At 34.0% G+C, this 18,487-nt stretch overlaps 1 protein-coding gene and 1 non-coding gene across 2 annotated transcripts; one reads left to right on the top strand and one right to left on the bottom strand.

Moving 5' to 3' along the window:
- The first annotated feature begins 2,430 nt into the window (after nt 1-2,430).
- TRNAL-UAA (transfer RNA leucine (anticodon UAA)) lies at nt 2,431-2,513 on the top strand. Its single transcript has one exon. It is a non-coding gene; the product is annotated as a tRNA-Leu (tRNA).
- A 6,747-nt stretch (nt 2,514-9,260) lies between these two features.
- On the bottom strand, nt 9,261-17,812 carry LOC131660543 (ubiquitin carboxyl-terminal hydrolase 26-like). Its single transcript, XM_058929797.1, has 14 exons — nt 17,707-17,812; nt 17,479-17,559; nt 16,784-17,380; nt 15,948-16,203; nt 14,577-15,313; nt 14,293-14,401; nt 13,490-13,668; nt 12,972-13,256; nt 12,688-12,886; nt 11,435-11,506; nt 10,913-11,149; nt 10,238-10,501; nt 9,736-9,883; nt 9,261-9,588 (listed from the first exon to the last, which is right to left on the bottom strand). Exons 2-14 carry the CDS (start codon nt 17,556-17,558, stop codon nt 9,494-9,496), a joined length of 3,258 nt encoding a protein of 1,085 aa, XP_058785780.1. The 5' UTR covers nt 17,559; nt 17,707-17,812; the 3' UTR covers nt 9,261-9,493.
- Between the last annotated feature and the right edge of the window lie 675 nt (nt 17,813-18,487).

The following is an 18,487-nucleotide window of genomic DNA, read 5'->3' as shown; positions in this document are numbered from 1 at the left end:
TCGAAGATGAAGAAACACTACCCTCTGAGCCACTCTCGACGATAATAGGGTTACTACACATCGTAATAAAAATGCAATAAAAATTTGAGTAAAAGCTTAGAAGAAGATAAGGTACCTTCAAATAGGAAGGCAAAGACTCTAAAATGAGGAAGAGAGCTGAAATATCGAGGCTTTAATGTTTTAAAATTCTATATGTACGACAACGGTTACTCTGGAAAGTAATTGATATAAAAAAACAAAAACTCAAAGAGACAATGGAAACTCAATCTGCAAAAATGCTAAAATATTCCCCATGTCTTCTTGTGAGTGCAATATCATCGCTTAGATATTTTGAATGATGTCGAAACTAGGAATTATGTAGTATTTGTACATTGGACCTTATCTCTCACTATCTAGATTTCACTTTCATCTCAGGATATTTCAAGATCATGTCATAAGTATTTGGACTAGTTTAAAATGTTAAAAATATGCATTTTTGTGAAAAAACATCATGCTTGGAGTCAACTCACCCATGGTAGGGGTCGACTCTCACTAAAATATTTTTGAAAAATAACTCTCTGGTCAAAAAGAGTCGATACATAGCCTATTGGAGTTGATACACAACGCGAAGGAGTCGACTCCCTCGAGCTATAGGTCGACTCCCACTAAAAGTGTTTTCAAAAGCTTTTCTCTGCGAAGAAGGAGTTGACTATCGCATATTTGGATTCAATACACAACACGAATGAGTAAGCTCGAATCCCTCATGGCCATACAAAGATGAAAATGGTAAGGATGTTAATGTCAAAAGGTATAGAGGTATGATTGTATTTCTCTTATATCTTACAGTATCTAGGCCCAACATTATGTTTAGTGTGTGCATGTGCGCTAGATATTAACCTGCTCCTAAGGAATCTCATTTAAATATCGTAAAGCACATCCTTAGATATCTTCATGGTACTTCTAAGTATGGGATTTGGTATCCCAAAGGATGTGATTGCAATGCAGTTGGTTACGTCGATTTCGACTTTTCTGATTGCAAATCATATAAGAAGAGCAGTAGTGGAACTTACCACTTATTTTCAAATTCTTTAGTTAGTTGGCATAACAAGAATCAAGTTTATATTGCTTTGTCAACTGTTGAGGCGGAATACGTCACTGTGGGTAGTTGTTGTGCTCAAAATTTGTGGCTTAAACAACAATTACTTGATTTAGACATTAAACTTCAACGTATTCCCATAATGTGCGATAATACTAGTGCTATTACCTAACTAAAAATCATGTGTTACACTCGCGTACTAAACATATTGAGATACATAATCATTTCTTATGCGATCATGTTGAAAAAAAGGATGTCGTTTTTGAGCATGTTGATAGCAAAAATCAACTTGTGGATATTTTCACAAACCCTCTTGCGACCAAACCATTTTTCAATATTCGTCGAGAATTGGGAATTTTTGATACCTCAAAATTTTCCTAAATAGTTTGATGCATGCACTCTCTCTATAATTGTAACCTTTGTTTGAAATTTCTAGTTCATGTGAGTGCATCCTCCGTTTCTCATCCTATGAGGTAATATCGTTTCACTTATCCCTTTGTCCGTAGGTTTTATATATTGCATTGCTTATGTATGTCTCTTGAAACTTGGTTGTATGTTTATGTGATATAATTGATGTACGATGCAATCCCATGAATGTTCACTTCCAAAAAATTTGTTGATTAACCTTTGAGTGTTTTCAATCCATATGCTTATAGTGACTTCATGTTTTAATCATCACTTCCACATTTGCGAAAAGGGAGGGGACCAAAAAATCATAAGAAAAATAAAATTAAGGGTTTAAAAAGCTGAATTTCGAAATAGAAGAATCAAAAAGTTAAAAACATCTAAATGGAGGACCAAAAGTACATTCAAACCTATATTTTTTAACACTGGAGTACACTTATATAAAGAAAAAAAAGATATATAGACGTAGTGTTTATACTTAATATGGGAAAAGAAATCGAACGAAAATAAAAAAGAAACCAGACAAAAGATCCATAAGTCATACCTAACCAACTTGACGACCCAACACCCATCTCAGGCTAAACTAAAACTAGACAAATCAAATCTATCCCTAAAAATCTCATCTCAAATGATACAAGGTAGAATCTCACACAATATTGATGATATGTAATTCCATCGGAGAGAAGGAAAATTTAGCCATAAATTATTTGATTTAAAATTTAATTTTTTTAACAATTTGTCTTTAAATATAATACATTAACTATTTGAGTTAAATATCATAGTTAATAAGTATTTTTTATGAATAAATCATCATAAAATAGAATAAAAGAGACTTAATAAAAAAGAAAATAAATGACAAAATATATTCGATGAAATTATTCATGATTTCAAATAAATTTTGATAGAAATAATTGTATTATGAAAATATTTATTAGCTTTTAACATAAATAGTTAGTTTGCCCGAGAGGTTAAGGGGGAAGACTTAAGATCTTCTGCACATAAGTGCGCGTGGGTTCGAACCCCACAGCTAGCAATTTTGATAAAAATATATCTCACTTACATAGACACGATTTTGAAGCGGCTCAAGATTTTTTTCATTTTATTTTATGATCCTATGCTACTTTATTATGCTTTCCCCATAAAGTCATGATCTAGTTGAAATATACGTACGTAAATGCCACACTTTTGAAGCGGCTCAAGATTTTTTGCATTTTATTTTATGATCTTATGCTACTTTATTATGCTTTCTATTTTATGATACTATGTTGTTCTATTCTGACTTTCGTATACTTAATTTGCAATTATTTCATACTACTTTATCAGAATTGAATGCTCTATTTATGTGCATGCATTTTCACTTTAATGTCATTCTATGTGAGTGTTGTGATTGTTGATCAAAATTATCTACCAATCGTTAGTTGGTTCAGTGGTGATTGACGCTGAACTTGGTAGGGAGGACCGCGACTCGATCCCTGCAACTACGATCGAGAAGGGGCTGGAACCACTTGATGCCATAATTGACCCCCGAATCGGACTATACCGGTGGTGATAAACCAAAAAAAAAGATTACATGTAACGCCTCTGAGTGGTATAAGTTTCCTTGTGTGTTTTACGTTTTGTGGATTTTTTCTCTTTTTGATGTTGTCAAAGGAAGATACACATATTTAGGGGGAGATATGATCAGATATTACAAATACGTTGCACGTTTTTCCATCATCAAAAAGGGAGAGTATATGAATGCAATATCCTCGCTTAGATGTTTTGAATGATGTCAAAACTATGAATTATGTTGTATTTGTACATTGGACTTTATCTCTCTATGTCTAGGTTTCATTTTCATCTTAGGACACTTCTAGATCATGTCAGAAGTTTTTGGACTAGTTTAAAATGTCAAAAATATGCATTTTTGTGAAAAATCATGCTTGGAGTCGACTCACCCCATATTAGGAGTCAACTCTCATTGAAATTTTTTTGAAAAATAACTATCTAGTCAAAAGGAGTCGATATATAGCCTCTAGGAGTCGATACACGGCGTGAAGGAGTTGACTCTCTCGAGCTTTGGATCGACTCCCATTAAAAGCGTTTTCAAAAAAATTTCTCTACTAAGAAGGAGTCGACTCCCAAGCATTTGGAGTTGATACATAATACGAATGAGTCGAATTCCACTGTTGTGCTTCGACTCCTACGAAATCTATTTTTGAGAAATTCTTTTTTGTCCAAAAGGAGTCGACTCCTACCTCGAAAGGGTCGACTCCCTTGCCCTTAGGAGTCGACTCTCACTTCGAATGGATCGACTCCCACTGATCAAAATGTTCAATTTTGTAATTTTGCAAAACACACACACACACACACACACACACACACACACACACACACACACACACACACACACATATATATATATATATATATATATATATATATATATATATACTCATTCATGCATCATTTTTCACTATTGAAACCAAAAATATACACAAAATTGTTCATCATCTTCATTCCCTTAATGCATACATACAATAACTACACATAATCATTTTTGTTATGTGATCTTGAGATAGTTTGATAAGGTTCAATTAGGATTCGGTGTAATAAATTGGGTTGGAAATTCTGTTGGGGTTTCAAGATAAATCCATTGGGGTTTTCTTCCAAAATCAGGGATTGATTTGGGAGTTTTTCACAAGATTGCACAATTTGGATTCAGCTGAGTGAAGCCTTTGAAGAATAGGGGTTTTTGTCAAAGGAGTAAAGGTAACCGAAGGATCACTTTGGTAATCTTGGGTTACGATACATTAACAATTTGGATTCAGCAGAGTGAAAGCTTTGAAGAAAGGGTTCTGTTGAAACGGTAATCAGAGGATCAAATTGGAAGTATCGAATTACTTGATCGAGCTCAAAGAGCCGACACCTAGTTGAAATTCCCTTAAGGCCAAAACCTATATGAAACGGTTATGTCGAAGGAGCCGACACCTAGATGAATTTTCCTTAAAGCCGACCGCTATTATTGAAAGACTTCTCCAACACCAAACATGTCTGACGATTCTTTGGGGGAAATTATTCAGTGTCGGCCAAAGATGGACTTACCAGTCTGTGCCAATCAAGATCTAGGATCCACTGGTTTGCGCCGACCAAATACTTAACTCCATTAGTCCTCGTGAGTAAAGGTCCAAAGGCACGAAGCCCATTACCTAGCTTACTTCGCTTGACCCAAGATATAAATACCTTTATAAAGGGTTCTAATATACACAATCTTTAATCTCCATTTTCACTATCACCTATCTTGAACCCTAAACTGACGTCGACATTGGAGTGATGACCATGCATGTAACCCCCTAAGTCCACTGAGTCAAAGATAACAATATTATTTATCAGCGTCGTATCAGCATCGATACCTCTGATTCAAGGAGCACTGTGATCTCAACATTCGACCCATGGTGTCGCATCCGTGAAATGTATCTAAAACTCCGTTACACCGTAGGTTTTGCAATCATCATCATTTCTAGTTTCGCAACGAAAAAATTACTAATTTTCACTATACTAATTTTCAAATATGTTGGGATACAAAATTAGTAAAACCTAGCATTTTTAACATTTTACTTTTAATGAATAATATAGATAATGCATTCAATATATCTTATAAAAAATTCTTAGCAAATGTCAAAAATGTTATCAAAAAGGTTATCGATAATAGTTCCTTCGTCTCAAAAAATATCTCATCAACATTTTCTTTCTATCTCAAGTTTGATTAAGTATTGTATCTATAAATAAAACTTACTGAATTAATATTTAGAAATAACATGACATTAAATAACTGAATGATGAGTAATAGTTAACTATACTTATTTTATTTAATTTTTCAATTTATATTTCTACTAATTTAATTCAAGGGTCAAGAATGAAGAAAGTTTTAGATATTTAAAATTGGAAGGATCCAATTCCATATCTTTTATGCACCTTGTACTAAAAAAATGATCAATGACCCATTGAACAAGAAGGTTATCTATATAAACTAGAATCCATGATCATAAAAAGAACATGTTTTGTTAGAACCCATTATGTAAGAACATAGCAAACACCTTTGTTTTTGAGTAAAAAGAACAACTCTAATTATGGATCGATAGTGATATAAAAAGAATAACTCATAGTATACTTTAATTAAATACAATAGCACTAGAAAACCAATGCTTCATTTTCAAGTTAAAGATACTGTATTTGACGAATGCAATCCAAAGCCTTCAACACCGATTTTTTTTTTTTTTAGAAAAGCAAGTAATATTAATTAAATATTAAAAATGAAACAAAATAAAAAATTAAAATGAATTAATTATTTTGAAACAGTTTACTTTTATGAATATACTTTTATTTTGAGATAAATAATACAAAATATTAATAACTATTTTTGGTGACAATTTCCTTTTCCAAAAAAAAAAAATAGTTTAAAAAAATAAAAAACTCAATGTATTAGATTTTAAAATTTTGAATCTGTGTTATTAAAATTCAAAGCGTGTGAATTTTACACTAATCTTTAGGAATAATTCGTCCCCATCAATTAAAGTAGTGAATTTTTCAATATACCCCATGAATCTCTTAGACACTACGCGAAATTCTAAATTTGTCCACTGCTTCCGTAGATGCACATCCGAAAGCACCCTTATTTTGCAAAAAAATTGACTCCTTCCGTAGATGCATCTGCGGAACCGTTAAAAAACATAGTATAGTATAGTTAAATTCAACTTATTTCAGTTCAGCAATCCTTTCGTATATGCACATACGAAACGTGGTGAAAACAGAGTGTTTCGTAGATGCACCTACAGAACAGTCTGCTATATTTTCAAATCATGTTCATTTCACTTCAAATTCAATTTAAAGTAGTGCAATGTAAAGACAATAGTAGGTAGACCAAAAAAATACATCGTATAATGTCGTTCATAATGTCGAATACATCATCAAAATAACATACATAAATGAAATAAAAATACATATAAAAAATAACAGGCATCACTACTGTGTATGTCAGACATTATCTTGCGCCTCTCCTCTGCCTCTGGCCCCGCCTCCGCGTCCACCGCGCCCTCTGCTGGCTCTGCATCTAGCGCCAAGCTCAGAGGTGTAGTAGTAGATGGGGAAGAAAAGTCAAGTGGAACAGATGGAAAAGGTCCAGCTGGAGCGGGTGTATCAAATGGAGAAGGTCCTGCTGGAGCGGATGTATCAGGTGCATCTGCTGCAACGGCAGCTCCATCAGAGATCTGAGATACTACACACACTCGTCCGCACCCCACGAATGCATGTTGTGCAGTCCTCCCATGCATATCCCTATCTGGATCGTGGGCCATAATGTCTTCATTGTGATACAAATAACCTCCAGTTAAATATTGTGTATTTATAAATAAACAAGAAAAGAAAAACAAAAAATTACTCTCCCGTAGATGTATCTACGTAATAACCTTGATTTCAAAAAATTGTGGTGCTACCGTAGATGCATCTATGGAATGCCTTAAAGATCATCTCTTCCGTAGATGCATCTCCGGAGGTTTTTGAAACTCAGAAACTCAACAATGGCGGAAGTCCACTGTTCAAGAACTAAAAAACTTGATTTTTGTGGCTTGATCATGCGTTTTAAACATCAAACAACACCTACATTGTCTCTTAACTATAATTCTAAACATATTCAATCATTTATACACCTAAATATTGAATTCTAACTTGATTTTACAAATACTCAAAATAACTCGAATAATAAAAAATTTACCGATTAAATAGAGTTTTGAACTTGATGGAATGTGTTGATACTTGATGTTGACAATGTCGGCCGAACTCGGAAGAAAAAATGCAGTATTGGGGAAGTTTGATATTTGGGGTTGAGAGAGTTTGAGTGTTTGAAATGTGAAGAATGAGGGAGGGGAAGGATCTGACATGAGTTATAACGGCAAATGCTTCCGTAGATACATCTATGGAAACTTTCATATGTACATCTACGGAACAAATCAACATTAAAAATAAAAAAAAAAGAATTTCCGAAGATTCATCTGCGAAAGCTGTTGCCAATTCGGTGATATCTGAGAGATGTATAGGATAGGCTAAGAAATTCTTTTAAAGTATATTTCAAAATTGCTATCCATAATGATGCAGAATTGAATTAAAATGGTGTCTCTCTTACAATATAAACAATTGCTATCCATAATTGTTATGAATATGAAAATGGGTGCTACACCGTGCGATCGGGTTATCGAGTTTGGCGGAATGCTAAGAAGATACCTTCCAATCTTAATTCCGATGAAAATTGGAATAATATCTGGAGTATTAAAGTACCGGCTAGAGTGAAACATCTTTTGTGGAGAATCTGTCAGAATTGTCTACCTACCCGTATACGGCTCAGGCAACATCATGTTCAGTGCATATAAACATGTCCGTTTTGCAGTAATAACGACGAGGATGACTGACATGTGTTCTTTGGTTTTCATGCTACTTACAGTTGTTGGATCTCTGCAGGTTTGAGCAACATCATTGACCATAGAACTCATTATTTTCATGATATAAAATCGCTCATCCTTGATATTTGCAGCAAGGAAGATAGGAACACGGCGGGGAAAGTTGTTGTTACAATTGATGTTATGTGGAAAAATAGGAACAATCTTATTTGGAACAATGATCACGAAGATGGTTCCAAAATTGGGTGGCTTGCGTATCATAACTGACGTGAGTGGTTTTCGGCACAACATATCCCTATTAATAACAACGTGGAACAACACTCTCTCCATTGGTTTCCGCCACCTAACGGTTGGATTAAGTGTAATGTTGACGCAAGATTTAATAGCAATAGAGGCACGGCAAATAGAGGATGGTGTCTTAGAGATAATTTCGGTAACTTTATTACAGCAGGGACTGCGTGGGATTCAAGTAACCTTTCGGTTCTTGAGGCAGAAGCTTTAGCCCTCAAGGAAGCTATTCAAAGTGTTACTATGTTACATCTTGATCGGGTTATTTTTGAAAGTGACTCTATTAAAGTGATTCAAGCTTGTCAATCTATTACTGCAGGAAACTCTGAATTTTATTCTATAGTTAGCGATATTAAGTTGTTACTTCATAATTTTTCAACGCTCTCGTTAACAAAGGCGGCCAATTCTTGGGCTAGACGTAGTATTCTTCATGTAATTCCTCCTTGTATTGAACTTTTGACTATGAATGAGAAATCATAGTTTTGCTTTGTTCAAAAAAAAAAAATCAATTCAAGTTAAAATTTCAAAATTTCCAGTAAAAACACACATTTCGAAATTGCTGATAAAAAATTTTCATAAACTTTTTCTAAAATTTTTAAAATTTCCCATAAAAACGCATACATTTCAAAATTGTCAGTAAAAATTTCAGTACTTTTTCAAAATTTTAAGTAAAAACTAATGAAAATTTCGAAATTGATAACTTTAAGCAAGTGTATAATGATAAATGCATGAAATATGAAGGGTGAGGTGGCTAGTTAATTCCTCGGTTTTGAAATTCTTGAGCTAGTTAATCAATCTTAATAATAATGAAAACACCAAAACTTGTGAAATATTCTATTTGAATTCCCATGAAAAGCATTAAGAATGAATGCGTAGTATGTAACGGGTATACTTCATATTAATTTACTAATTTCTATGCCAGAACTATAAAATAAATAAACTAGTTAATGTCTTGTATTTAACAGCTTCATAGAGATAGCATTCATGTGTGGAGACCAGTCTGAAAAAAAAATTCTGTTTAAGAATCTTTTTTGACTAATTTCTGTTTAAAAATTAAATCCAAGTAAACATATCAGTATCACTAGTATTTAAGTAGCAAAATACATTCCAAAATTTGCCTTTATCTAGGCTTTAGGATAACAAGTGGTGCTCAACAATAAGAAAGCACCAGACATATTGATTTACATGGTTGTAATGTACACAACTATTTTTTTCTTCACTCAACTGATTTTTCTTTATATGTATATACACCAGCAAAAAGATATCATAAATATATCGCCTATTGAAAGCGCGTTTCTTAAACAACCTGGGATGAAATGTTTGCTGTAAGAAGTGTTCCACGAAAACCTTCCTCGGTATGCTGAAGTTCCATCTTATCACTGCAGAGCTCATCTGCAAAAGATGAATACAATTCATTTTTGACTTTATGTATCTTAGTATTTACTTGGGGGAAGATAAAAGATTGCATGTACTTCATAACGTCTACGGCAATAACATAAAGTGATTTTATCACCATTATGGTTCTATCAAATAGCTTACCAGCAATATCTCGATTCTCATGGATCTCAGAATCCCTCACTATAATCTGATCTCCGGCAAATATATTTGCATCTGCAAGGGTAGCAGTCTCATCTTCAATATCAATTATCCTATCAGCTTTATGTAGTATCTGGTTTTCCTTGACAACCTGGGCATACAACTATAATTGATGAGATTCATGAAACGAGATTTAGACATTATGATGCTTTGCACTCTAGCATAGCAATTCACTGATTATCATTAATGGTGAAGATGATTCCTTTCTAACACGAAATTTCACTTGACTGGCTATTATCAATAACAAAAACTATCTGATAAATGTGAAAGTAAACACCTACGACGTGTCAATTCATGTGTATACTAATATAACCTGTCAATTTTTGTAATGATATGCATGTAAAGCCGAAAGTGTTAAAGAGCTTGGTTATTTTAAATAGGAGTATGCGCTTGAGAAGACAATTAAAATGAACTAAGGCATATGTATACAACAGAGTTTACTTACCCCAAAAGATTCCCATATCATCATCTTCAACTGGTATAGTGATGTTGAAGCAGAAACTTTTAGACTAGCTGAATTCCCATTTTTAGTCTTCCGGGAGCGCTTGGAAACCCGCCGATCTGTTTCAGTTAATCCCTTTGAGGCCTCCAAGATTGATTTAGGTACCTCCTTACCACGTACAAGAATTACACTTATGTCCTCATTGCAATAGTTAAGTTTATGCATTAATTCACAGCTTTCTTTTTCGCCAATGCAACTTTCACAAACCTGGATATTGAAAGGAAAAGAAATAATAGTTGAAATGAAAGTTGATATATAGAATCCAATCAATGAGAGTCGAGAAGATTGTAATATTTAGTCAACTGAAAAAAAAAAACAGACGACTTTCAAACTTCAGTTACATTACTACATTATTCACCCGAGTTCAATAATTTGTCAGTCAAGTAAGATCCACAGACTGAGAATCACCTTTTTCAACATGAGATGCATTCATTAAGCAACATTTACCATAGAACCAAAATATGTATTGTGCATATGCTGAAAAAGAAAGAGGATGAAAAATAGAAAAACCGATGACACGGCTTTCAAAACTAAGTGCGGTACTATAAGACTCAATGTCTAAAAGAACAGTGCAAAAAAAGTAGGATGGGCCAGTAACATAACAGAGTTTTGGATTACCTTGGGACAAGTCTTGATCAAAATTTGTTCACTTCCAGTTCCATTTTCATTTTTCACTTTATCCCCTGTCTGTAACTGATCTTCGCATACCAACATCTTGTCACTGGACCCAGTCAAAAAGTTCTCTGAATAATTAATATGCTCAATTGTTGCCGATATCCCTTTGGTCTTGGTACCACCCCATTCTTCACAAAAGCATATCCAATCATTCTCCGGTATGATAGTTAAGCCACCTGCCTGTAACCCACAAAAGGGAAGTGGAAATTTGAGAGGCACCAAATTAACATAAAAGAACTAAAACTACACCCATCAACATGTGAAAATGAAGAAAGAAGAAACGAAGAGAAAGAGCAAATGGATATCAAGAATTCATAATTTACTTGTTTAATTTTTAGGGATTATAAGCATATACTAAAACAGGTGAACAAGTTTGCCATAGAGAAATTGACATGTGATTGCCTGCATTAACGTACAGATAATGAGTACAGAAAACTATTTCTTTTCTTTTCATAACCAACTTACAGAAGATTCTCTCTGGAATATAGCACCGCGTCTGAAAACCAGTTGAGGAGGTCTTTCAACAAGTTGAGAGTGCTGATACAACAGATACAAAATTCATCATAAATTGCTGGGGATCAAATCGTGAAGAAAGAATCAAATTGCTATATAGATATTAAATATGCACATACAATCATGTTTAGTTGATCAATAAGCTCTGCTACGTAAGTCACTAACACATGTGGGATAGGCTTGTTTGGTGGTGAAAATAGGATAAAGACAGTGAAAATTAAAGTAGAATAGGATATTGATGGGAGTCAAATCCAATAAACCACTTATTTGGATGTAAGGATGCATCAATGTAGAACTCTGCCACTGGACAGTAATCTAGAACCGTTAAGTATTTAATTATGCAGAACAATCATGTCTTTAATTTCGTAGAACAGTCAGCTAGCTGTTATGTATTATACATTACATAGGTCGAGGGTTGGGAGGCATCAATGGTGTGAATTTTGTAGTTTGGACCCTTAGTGTAGTTTATGTAAAATTTTGTGTTTAATCATAATATCTGTATGATATCAGCCTGATAAATTTCTTATCCTATCCAATAGATAATCCATCAGATCGAACATGTTATCCTATCTCGTTTGAGGTGGACCAGATAATGGTAGGAATTGATATAAATTATTTTCAAATGACAGCACTACCCTTATATTCAGTGGCAGTGGCCAGTGGGGAATGGTGTCAGGCGATGGTGGTGGGTGTTGACAAGCAGTGGTGGTGGAAAAAGGTGTTGGGGTGGCAATGATAGAGGATGCAAGGAGGTGGAGGGTATCACGCAGTGGTGGAGGTGTCAGATGCGCTGTAAGTAGTTGATGGTGGGTGGCACCGGGTGCCGTTCATGAAGGGATGGAGAGAAAAGAGAAGAGAAGGTCACAAACAAGAGGGAGAGGAGAAGAATATATCTATCTTATGATATTGATTTCTAACCTAGTCCTCGATTCCAGGTTATTTTTTAACAAGTGAGTAAGATAGATAGAATAAGTTAATAGGATAAGCTTATCCTATCATACAGCCTCCCCATACAATGGGTCAAAATTGGTATCCGATCTCCTCTTCATGATATACCTTTTCTAACAGTTGCATACAAAAATTTCATTTTAATTTTTCCAAATAGCAATCACAATCATTTGTGCAGTAGCTAAAGCAAATTAATCATGTAGCAACGACTAAAATGCAAAACGTCACCAAATTCCAGAGTAAAATAACAAATGTACCTTTTCACACATCAGTGAATCAATTACCCCGTCTAAAGTTTCAGGTATATCTGGATTCTTGAATGATGGACTGATGTAATTTCTCCATTTTGAAATCCATGAAGAAGGCAGCAAGAAATATTTACAATCCGCAGAGAGAGGCATACTTTTAGCATGGAATAATTTCTCATGATTCTGGCGCTGCTTTTGTTTAACTGACCTGCAGCATAAATGCAGAAATCACCTTAAACGGTGTCTATAAACAATATTAGCTCTATATCAATGGCAATTACAAATGAAATAACCTCAAAGAATCCTCCAAGCATGCTGCTTCAGATAATTCATTAATGCATTGGGAACACTCTGTAGAACCTGAAGGAAGAATCAGGCCACCTAAAGCATCATCAGGTTTTACAGAAATAGCATCTTCATATAAGAAGAGCCAAAAAGTCTCAGGAATAAGCACCCGTTTAGCACCAGGAGCTTGCTCAGGCATCAATAGACCATGTGGACAACTAATAGCCGCTGTTATTCCAGCATCAGCTTCAGATGGAGCATCAAGGACTTTTCTTTTCCACCACTGCTGCAACCTTCAAAAATTTCCTCATCAGCAAAACAACTTCTAAAAATATACTCATCGGTATAGTGAGATGGAAAAAAAAGGAAGGAAATTGAAATTAATCAGAACAGGTTGCAGAATTATTTATAACCAGGTCAGTTGGTCAAGATATTTAACTGTTCCCAAATACAGGAAATAGAACCACTTGTCCCATTCCTTATCATTTGAAGCATGAAGGCTGTGAGAGAAGATTTGTTGTCATACCATGGTCTGGATATGAAATACTTTCCATCTGGACAATTCCCATCAAGAACATCCCGTGCAAGTGACTTCAATGATTCTCTTCTACCCCGATAGGTGTCAGCTGATACCACTGTCTGAGCCCCGTGTATCAGACAATCCCGACAATGATCATCATGAGACAGTGTTGGCATCCCACCATACTGAATTTTGCAACCCAATAAAGGGAACATGTCATGAATAGTGTGTTAAGAAAATGGAATACATGAAGTAGCAATTAGAATCATGAATGTGGAGGAGATATACAAATAAAACAATCCACAAAAAAAAACATCAATGTTTAAATCTCTTTGAAGAGCATGAATTTCCTATCCTTTTTGTTAGATACTGATTCATTCAGACTAGTGCACTGCATTCTCCTAACAGAAACAAAACACTTCATCTTAATACTTCACAAAGACAAGTTCTCTTATATCAGGTTTCCATATGACTCCAATTTTCTTAATGACAAACACCATGAAGTAACAGGCAGTACTTCATGATTAAAACAAATTACTCCCTCAATTTCTTAAGTACTTTCACCTATAGACCATTACGTATGAAACAGCTCCACCTGATAAGTTTTTGCTTCATCTTTCCTATCAGTATTTTCTGACAACATGTAAAAATATGCTGAAAGATACATTGTCATGATAACTTGCACTAACTTTAGTTAAAATGGTTAAGTATAAATACATTAATAGAAATCCACAAACAATGAGTGACATAATACAAGAAGATGATTAATAATCCAAAGATATTAATCAAAGCAAACAAACTAAAGTGACCTTGGAAAACAACTTATCCCATGCTTTGGCAGACAGTCGCTTTATTGAGGTAACCTTTGAAACTGGGACTTTCCCATGTAAACATTGGATGACTGTGTTGTCAATAGAACTGCATATACATTGCAAAGTAAAAAACTTATAAATAACATCAATTCACCTTACACAAATAATTGACAAAAAGGAACCCTCAAGTTACGACAAGGAAATGATCTAGTCACAGGCTACTTAAAAAAACATTGAAGTGTTTGTGATCAATATAATATTGTACAAAAATATGTACTAACGTTGGAATAATGTTGTCAGCCCACTGGCGAAGCCAATCACTAGAAATCCAATAAAAAGGTCGCTCTAAAGGTGGAACAGGAGCTTCAGCCAACACAGATCGAACTTCTTGTCTCCTATCAGTAATACGATTCAGCTCTAACTCTTTCCCATGACTGTATTGTTGACAAGCATCAAGATATGAGGCATTAAAATTTTGAATTTCATCATAAAGATGAGAAGGAAGAGAAACATCGTCTCGTGCACTAGCTACAACGCCTTCTATTTCTCTATGGTTAGCTCCACAAACTATACCCCCATTTTCACTTATATTTTTTGTATGTTTAAGATGGTACATCAACATGTAAGCATCACAAGAAGAAAATGTTTCCATAAGTGAAGACTGTGAATGAGTGGTGTTTAAACCGTTTCCATTACATTCAGCTATCCTTGCTTCAGAACAGTCAGAGCGAGTTGCATCAGTTGCAACGGATTTAGTAGTAGAACTAGAAGATCCTTCGCCAAATGGATGGTTACCTAAATTAGTAACGTGTTCATCATCAAATTCCCACCACTGCCCCGTATTTTTGTCCTTGATGTGAGCGATGTAATGGCCACTATTAACACCGGATCCCTTGTGAATCAGTACAGCTGACAAGTCATACACCAAATCAAACTGAGATAACTCATACAGTCTATGCCGCATATCAAGTTGCACAGGAAATGAAAATGCAGAAGTAATTTTCTTTTTTGTAGTAGTCTGCAAACACAAATAGATAAATAGAGAAGCACACCTGTAAGAATACAAGTAGTGGTCCAGGAAATCAAACTTTACACCATATATGAAAGGGGTATATTACATTTTCCTCTCTTGAGAGTTGAACATTTTGTGAACTTGATTTCACTCAATTTGAAAACTCTTAATACTGGTTTCATAACTTCATCTAAAATTTTCATATCATCTTTTTAAGTCACAAAGTTGATAGTAGGGATTCAAAACTAGCTGATGATGATATTAAGAGCCTTGGAGATAAACAGCCCTAAAAGGCCTATTTGAATTAAATTAGACAAAGTATGCGCGCTGATTCGTCTGGTGATGAAAGTGTCATTTTCCAAAATAGAGGGTAGATGTGCAAAACAAGCATGGTTGTACTTTTACATTACTCAGTTGTGAAGCGAAGATAATCAATAGAAAGGCAATTTTTTAATCCATCTAATTTTTTCTTCATAGATTATTTATGGTGACGAGGAAGCCACATTACTTTTTATCTAATACTTATTCCTTTCTTTCTTATGATGAGTAAACAACAACATAAAGTATGCCACTAGTAGTATCCTTCCCATCATAATTATAACAAAATTATGAAAATTAATTATGAAGACAATCAGAATACCTTTGGAAGAAAGACACAACGTTTAAGTTGAAAATTAAGTACATCAGGTAGGGTACACAGCTTGATGCTGCGAGTAGCATCAACTCTTGTGTTGCATGACTCACAAAAATATTGATTGTCTCCATGAAGCTCTTCAACAGTTAGGTAATCATCCAGGCTCTCATCTAAACTTTTCAATCCCTTGACATTCAACTCCAACTCATAGAAATCTTCTGTTTTGGAAGAAGCTTCAGAATCTCTTCCACATTGTGAGCACCTGCATAATAAGTCATATAATTAGAAGAGATGTGTATTAGTCATATACATATAGATACTGCTGGTCACACATACATCTAATATATAAAAGTAGATTGTAAATAGAAAGATAATTTAGATCATTTTGACATAAATTACCATAGTTTTTTTTTAGTTCTGACCAGTTATGAAAAAAAAAGTCTAGTTCCATGAATTATATTTCAAAAATAAACAGTACTCAACATAGAATTGAAGCATTTAGCATCGTTATTATTACAAAATATAATCAAAATCGATGTTGGCAATATGAAAAATACTCCTCCTGAAAAAATATACTCAGTGCATATTATGGGGAAGATCTGACAACAGTAACCAAAGCCATATTATGGATCAGTAGCTCTGCATTATCGGTGATTGTTCTTTAGGCCTGTTTATGAATATTTCTTGCAGGTAGTAGTAGTAGTAGTAAGAGGGGTCAAATATTAATAAGAAGCTATAGGATATTTGAAAAATCTCTTAACAGGGTATAGAAACTACGAATATTATATGGATAATACGATTGTCTATTAGCTAAAAAGTTGCTCAGACTCAATGATTCATACGTTGTCACATGAGACACACTTCCGCGGAAAAGATCTTGAACTATTGTTCTAGCCTTCGGAACTTTGGAATGACTCAGACAACGCTCAAGCAACGACAGAAGCAACGTCAAAAACTCATGGCTATCCTGCTGAACTCCATTATCCAACTCCAGCGTCTTCACAAACGGAGAAGAATCTACAAAAGCCAATTTACTACCTTGCAACTGCGCAAAAAGTCTCGCTAATTGATCTAACACCGGTTGTCGCCTTAAAACATCCGGCTCCACAGAAAACATCCCTTCTCGGAATAACTTATTCATGTACAAACACTGCAGTATTCCATTCGCATAACACGTTGCCCCTAGATTCGTTAAACCTGCAGGCGAATCATCAGAAGCACGAAGATCCTTGTTCGGATCAGGGCCAAGACTTTCAACGAAATCCGACACCTTCTCCCATAAACCAGACTTCCTAGCTCCATTTAAAGGCGGAACCAATCCACAAAAGCAATTCGGATTATCTTTCGTATTGACACGGCAGCCGGAACAAACCGGTTTACAAATCATATACAGTTGATTAATATCATCCTCAGTAACCACACCGGTTTCGTGAATTTTCCTACACATTGAAATTGAACAACAATACATAAAAACAAGTAATAAAAAAAAACTACATTTCAATTCACATCACGTACTGATTAAAAAAACTGAAAGTACCTCCAAATTTCACTAGTGCAGACACCATCATCATCCTGTTTTAGTTTTTTATTTTTGCTCCGGGTGATCGGTCTACTCATACTACAATGATAAAATGATTATTCTGAGATATGAAATTAGGTGAATCAAAAGAAGAACCCTAGAATTTGTCGAGAGGAAAATGAACGAAATCAAAGGGATGTAGAGATGAGAAAACGCGAATATTTGAACAGAATTGGAAGGCATTACCTGATTGAATGAATGATAGTGGAGCAGAGAAATTGTTGTTGTGGTGTTTAGAGAGGAATTGAAGCTGGTTTCAGCTGGATAGAAAAGTGCTTTGAATTTTCTGGAAAAATTAGAAGCAAAGAATGAACAATAGTAACATTTTTATTATTATTATTATTATTATTATTATTATTATTATTATTATTATTATTATTATTATTATTATTATTTGGTAGTAATTCAGAATTACTGAATGAGTAATTTTGCAGAATTAGTACCTTTTTTAGGGGAGGGAGAAAAGGATAAATAAAATAAAGTAAGTGTTAGAGAGAGAAAAGAGAAAATAGAGAGGGATTTGTTTTGTTTGGTTGTTGGGATGGGGAATGTCATGTCACAACTGAAAAGGTATAATGGTTCAGTCACTCATACAACTCTTGTGTCAGATGGATGGATTTTTGTCAATAAATTATTAGAGATATTGATTTAAAAATTACAACAAAAAATCTATAATATAAATAGTTGTTGTTTTGTAAATAATAAAAAAATTATTTTATTAATTTAATCTAAATTAATAATTTGAGGATAATTTTTTTTTCAACTCATTTTTTACTTTTTATAATTTATTATTATTTTTAATAAATTATTAATCAAAATAATATAATAAAATATTTTTTGATAAAAAATTATTATGATCATTTTAAATGATTGTTAATGTATATTTAAAATAATATTTAATTTTAAAAAATTAACTTTAATAATTAAATATTAATAACAAAAAATATAATTAATAATATAAAAAAAG

Source organism: Vicia villosa, linkage group LG3 (genome assembly GCF_029867415.1).
Source record: "Vicia villosa cultivar HV-30 ecotype Madison, WI linkage group LG3, Vvil1.0, whole genome shotgun sequence".
Taxonomy (NCBI): Eukaryota; Viridiplantae; Streptophyta; class Magnoliopsida; order Fabales; family Fabaceae; genus Vicia; species Vicia villosa.
The sequence above is the reverse complement of the archived record's forward strand: the minus strand, read 5'-3'. Positions and strand labels throughout refer to the sequence as shown.